General features: G+C 42.2%; 1 protein-coding gene across 1 annotated transcript in view; it reads left to right on the top strand.

The window, feature by feature from the left end:
- The first annotated feature begins 4,512 nt into the window (after window positions 1-4,512).
- Window positions 4,513-6,000, top strand: part of LOC119187311 (uncharacterized) — a 293,285-nt gene continuing 291,797 nt past the window's right edge. The window contains exon 1 of the mRNA XM_075870274.1: window positions 4,513-4,644. Within this exon, the coding sequence (XP_075726389.1) occupies window positions 4,641-4,644 (4 nt within the window). The 5' untranslated portion in view covers window positions 4,513-4,640. The remainder of the gene's footprint in view (window positions 4,645-6,000) is intronic.

Raw genomic sequence — 6,000 nt, 5'->3', positions numbered from 1 at the left:
ATGAAATAAGGATGTTTGTGGGTATAAAAAGGCAGCAGCAAGCACCGGACCGAGTTGACAGGCGGAACATGAGAGAAGCCTTTGTACGGCAGTGAGCGTAGTCAAGCTGATGGTAATGAGAAATCTGCATATTAGGAAAATATTTTATAAGAGTACTTGCTTGGGCGAGTTTGTAGCTATTCATTGTTACCTGTTTGTGCATTGTTTAAAAGACTGTTTATAACCAGTGAGTAATAAGGTAACAAGAATTAGGAAGAAGCGATGCCCAGGTTCACTTTCTTTGAAATGACGCTATCAAGGTGACTGCAACGTCTATAGGTAAAAATCTTGTGGATAAACCCGAAAACATATTATAGCGACCAATATTTCTGGCCTTCTAGTGTAGCACTATACAGTTTTTCGAAATATAATTAGGATGCAAAAACTGGCAAGGTTAGAGAGTTGACTGAGGGAAGATAATCGATTTGGCAGACTTTTCATTGAATGATATCTGAGGTTTAATATCCCCAAATCACCATATGATTTTCAGAGACGCCGTGTAGTGGAGGGCTTCGGATATTTCGACCACCTGGCTTCTTTAACGTGCACAGAAATCGGACAACATGGGCTTAAAGCCTTCCCACCTCCATCGAAAATGCAGCTGCCTCAGCTGCGATTCTATTCCGCGATCTGCGAGTCAGCATCGGAGTATTTTAACCACTAGGTCACCACGGCGGGCCCATGACAGGCTTTTCCAATGGCGCCACAGGGATGAACGCAAACATTGACAGCATGGAATTTATAGGTCAAGGAGCCATGCTACTGCGAGTTCAGCCGTATATAATTAAGGTTTACACCTTTGTGCTTTTCTACTCAAACGAAGCGAATAAGTATATGTATTGCGACAAGAGAATAAATACCTCTGAAGTATTTGAGAAATTCCGTGCCGTTATGTTAGGAACGACGATGAAATAGTTTTGTGCCTTGCAGTACGCTGTTGAAGTATCTCTTGCCTTCTTTTTACCGCAATAACATGTGCACCTCGTGAAGTCTACTGGTTTTTTAATCAGCGATGAACAAGGGCCATTTCTGATATCTGCCAGGTCTTGAGGCGTCCGTGGCGTCCCCGTCCAGGAAACGGACGGGCCCTTGCTGCGACAACGAGAAGACGGATGTCTACTCATCGACAAGTGAGGGGCATCTGACGATGACTACGAACTTGTAACGAGCTGAAAGATCGAAAGATGTACCATCAGGGCTTGTTCATCCGCAAAAACATTGAATGAACGAGCGCCGCGAAGGCCCGAAGCTAACGCCATTATTTCGCTCCTGCTGAGCCCCATGGCAACATGAAGTGCCTAAATGGAAATCTGTTGCGGTGCTGCTTCAGCGACTAGTACCGAATTAAATTATCAACCACAGAGTGCACCCGCGTAATAACGTCATTGCGATTGATGCTTTGCATACTGCTGCACTAATCGTACTACGCAACGTCACATAGCTGGGTGGAATTAATGTCCGCTCCTACATCCCCATGGGCTCCAACATCGCCAGTGCTGTCACTTAAGAAGTGATGCTGAAATTCTCAGCTCCAAAGAGAGTGACCTAGTCAGGCCAGCTAGTGAAGTTAGTGTCATCGCCAAGGTTGCTCGTTTCAGTACCTCATGCGGCGTCAAAATAGATTTCAGGGGCATCTATCTACCTAAGCAAGTAAAGGTTGGTCACTTCTTACACCCTGTAAAACCTTTTGTGTCATAACCACTGCATTGTTTCGATGACATGGAGCTAGGTCTCGTGAGAAGCGCAAGCGAAGGCAATGAGTATATGTTCTCGCAGCGCTGAAACCCATCCAGCGGACAGTTGTAAAGCCGATGCTCTGAAGTGTGCAAAAAGCAATGGATCCTCTGAAGCTTCCTCAAAACATTTCTCAAAATGAAAACAGCGATAGCTGCTTTGAGAGAAATGGCAGGAGATCACACGTCGTATCGCGAGGCCGCCATAAGTGTCAGAGAGCGGTGGCGTCGGCACACGAGTTCGTGAGGAAATGCCAGTGCTGAATCCGCAGCGACCATTCGACGCCCGGCTTCACCGCCTATTTCTGCAACCAGATTGGGCCCATTGATATGAATCAAATTATAACGAAAAGCATGGTTTCTGCAAATTCACCTTGGCCCACTTTGCGAAAACTTCAGCCCCATGAATCCGCCACGATCGGTACAAACAAGAACATTGTGGACACAACTCATGCAGTTTGCCTCCGTTGCCAAAGTCACAGTGACATGCAGACTGACAGCGTGCTTCTCCAAGACTAAACCCTTTGTCTCCGGCAGACAATTTGCCAGAAAAAGACAAATCAATCTTGATAGTTCTTCAATCACTGTTAGACTTACTTTGTATGTTAGTCGGCAGTTTGGGGTCCCCACACACGGAGGCCGCACAACAATTTCTCGATGTTCTACGCCCAGTACTTGCAAGCCTTCATAAGGCACCATGAACCGACAATCTGCAGTGAAAGTTGGTACGCCTAAAGTCCTGCGTTGACTGCTATTGCATGAAGCAGTTAGCTTAAACTCATGTGGTTTTCTTTAGTATCTATTATTTCTATCTCTATGTTTTCGACCTCTCCATTCTTCACAGATTGAAGAATCAGTTGCCATCACTATCATTGTTCCTAAATGTGACAGTCTTCCAAAATATGATCTAAAAGATTTAGGGGCAAATGTTTGTAACTTCTCGGGAAATATGTCGTACAATTCTATTTTATTTTTCTCTGCAGACCCGTTTAAGAAAAGTACTCCGCTAAAGTACCCTTCTTATATTTCCAATTGTTTCTTGCCAAACTTACTTGTTGAAGCCGTAACTTTCGCCAGTGAGGATTAAAGAGATGTCGGTTGATTAATAAAATTATATTGACACTTCCTCCGAGGCGATGTATAGATCTTTTGGAATGTGGGCTCTGTTATGATGAGAAATCGAGTGAAAAGAGAAGGCAGAAGCACTTCTCTGTTTGAAATATTATTCACGACAAATAAGAGTAGTTAGAGGCATGAGTGTAAGAAATGGCGTTATAAAAGAACCATTGCACGAAGTTTGTAGTCCAGGTGTACCGGAAAACAACACGCAGTCAAAGTGTGACGTCGGTTGAATATATGTACAATAAATTACAATGAGAAAATGAAGACCTAAACCAGAAGGCTTGCAGCTGAGACTACGAAGCCTCCACCCGCATGCGTCCGTTTAGCTACCATATTTTCTATATGCAGACTCCAATGGATTTGTTCAATACGAGTGACCCCTAAATACTTAAGCGATTTTCGTTGCTGGATAGCATCCTCCCGATAAACCAACTAATAGTAACAGGGACGCTTAGTGGGAAAACTACAATTGCACTTTTTGTAATATACATGCGAACTTTGATACAGTGCATGCATATCTAAAGCTGTAGCAGCGAAGGCGATGATATTGGCGCATGCATACACGCACGTTTTGTTATATAAGAATAGTGCACTTTAAAGTAATAAAAATTAATGGCGACAATACTTAGCTGTGTTGGGGACCTCTGGTGTTTCTATACCTTACAGAACACACACGAGATTGACAGGAATGAAATTCTCTGCCATTTATTGAGAAATATACCTGTGTGGCGAAGTAATCGGGTAAACCTTCTTTTAAAGCGAATTTATTAGTTGGAAATATTTCATGCAGTCATAAACTTTTTGGTTATTCAGGATAACATAAGCAGCCAATTTTGTGTTATAATGAGCAAGTCATATTCAACTTTACAAGTTAAATGGGTTCACCATAATGAACATCTACGCCGGACGCCAACTTGGCCTGTGCTCAAAATCATGCTACTATTGAACTGTCTGGCATTCTTTTAATAAGTTTTACCAGATTTGATGTGAGCGATAAAGGCCTGTTGTTATGTAATGTAAAGACTGGGCTTTGTTTTTTTAATACAGGAATTATTTTCGCATGTTTCAAATCAGGTGGCTTCCATGAATTTAAATTTCTTGCAAGTTGCCTGCTCGATAATTTTCATTACCGACTTATTAATGCCATCAGTACCTCGTGCCAGTATTCGGCAAGTTGTTTAATGCTTGAGGCAATTCAGAAGCACTGATTAATGTTGTCGTCAATTCCTAAGTCTTCTTGCAAAAATCTTTAGATCGAAAGCAAACAAAGGGCGTCTTTCAGCAGAGCATCAAACACGTTAAAATTACATTAGCCTGATTTTCAACCATTTTGCAGTAATTTTAATACTAATTCTCTTAGCGCAACTGCTCAATCTGACAGCGTTTTGCCATATCAAAATATTTTATCTCAAGGCTAATACAGCTGTGTGGCCTATGTATTTATCAATGAATGAATGAATGAATGAATGAATGAATGAATGAATGAATGAATGAATGAATGAATGTATGAATGAATGAATGAATGAACAATAAATTCATTTATTCTTGCAGCCCTACCTTCAACTTCAACCTTGCTGAATACCCACTAGTGGGTCTGTGTCTAGCAACTGTGCAATCATCATCCGCAATCACTGCTCGTGTGACGTGCATGAACGCACTCTTGGCTCGAATCTGCCAGTGCTAGACTTCAATTGCTGCCTCTCTTCGCTTCTTGATCTAACGGGACGTACCAGAATTTTCAACGCTATGAGTAAGTTGAACACCTTCTACAGAGCATGATTTAATTACATCCCTGGCCTTATATACATGCATTGAGCTACGCAACATCTCGTCTTCTAGTGAGGTTGCTTTTATGGCTACTTTAAGGACTTTAGACACTGTCTGGTATCTTGTCTACTGCCTAGCTTTATAAAATATAGGTGTCGTCTTTTATTTTGAATGCCAATTGTTTACGTCGACGCAAAGTTATAGGAAAAGCCATAAAATGATTCAAGCGTCGAATTTTTATGCATGAAACGCTTTTAGCTACCAGTGTCAGCAACCCGAAAGTGATCACAAGCGGCCACTTTTCAGAAATAGTGCCAAGCTGTGTGCTGCAAGGAGCGTTCATGCAGCATGGAGCCACCTTTAGAAGCAGCGTCCCACCACGCACGCTGCGTCGAAAGTGGCGCAGATAGTGCTTCGCTGATACGAGACTCCCAACGAGATTACGTTCACTTTTATTACTTCAGACTTTGTAGCAGGGCTTCAGCTTAGGTTAGTTTGCGCAGCATTCTGAAGTATTTGAGTGGAGTGTATAAAACGAACGAAAAACGACAAGAGTAAACTCGACAAGCTTTTGTTGCCGTTTGCCTTTCATGATTTTCGCTGATCGCAACTACATTACAAAGGTCATTAAATTTCGAGCCCTGCATCACGTTCTTGCCGCATAATGCTGTGAGTGCCATCAAGTCCATTCACTTTGCTTAAGAGTAATCATTTCTTTCTCACACAATTTCTCTTTAACGGTAATCATTCATTGCTGTCAATTATTGTATAGCCCGCTATTTTTTCATGCCTATCTATAGATACTTCCTTTTTATTCGGTAAGCCTAATCGACAACTCACCATAATTAGCATCGAGGCAGCCAACATTTTTCGCAAACCACCTGGACGAAATGTCTAATCTCAAAAGAAAGGGACTTTCTCTCTCGTACCTGTAAGGGGCCGGCATCGTGATTGCTCGGCAGCTCTGTATACCGATTTGGTCTTTGCGGCATATGTACAAAAAAGCTAACTTTGACGACATTTGTAACGCTGTGTGTATTATCCTGGTATTAGGTGACTTGAAATTTTTTAAAACAAAATAAACTTTTGCGTGGCATTAATGACGAAAGGCTCCGTGCGGGTCTTCAGTGGACTCTCAAAAAATCCGCCAGGAGTGAAGGAAACATGCACCACTTCTACAGATCGTCGGCATGGCCAGAGTGAAACGCTGAAATTTGTGGTCGTTTCAGCTACTGAACATAGCTTACCCAATAAGCATGCCCAGTCTGGTGTAAAACTTGCACCATGTGTAAGGAAACGAATCACTTTGACTCATGCTGGAGAAGTCTATGATTCATGA

Source organism: Rhipicephalus microplus, chromosome 8, assembly GCF_043290135.1.
Source record: "Rhipicephalus microplus isolate Deutch F79 chromosome 8, USDA_Rmic, whole genome shotgun sequence".
Taxonomy (NCBI): Eukaryota; Metazoa; Arthropoda; class Arachnida; order Ixodida; family Ixodidae; genus Rhipicephalus; species Rhipicephalus microplus.
The sequence above is the reverse complement of the archived record's forward strand: the minus strand, read 5'-3'. Positions and strand labels throughout refer to the sequence as shown.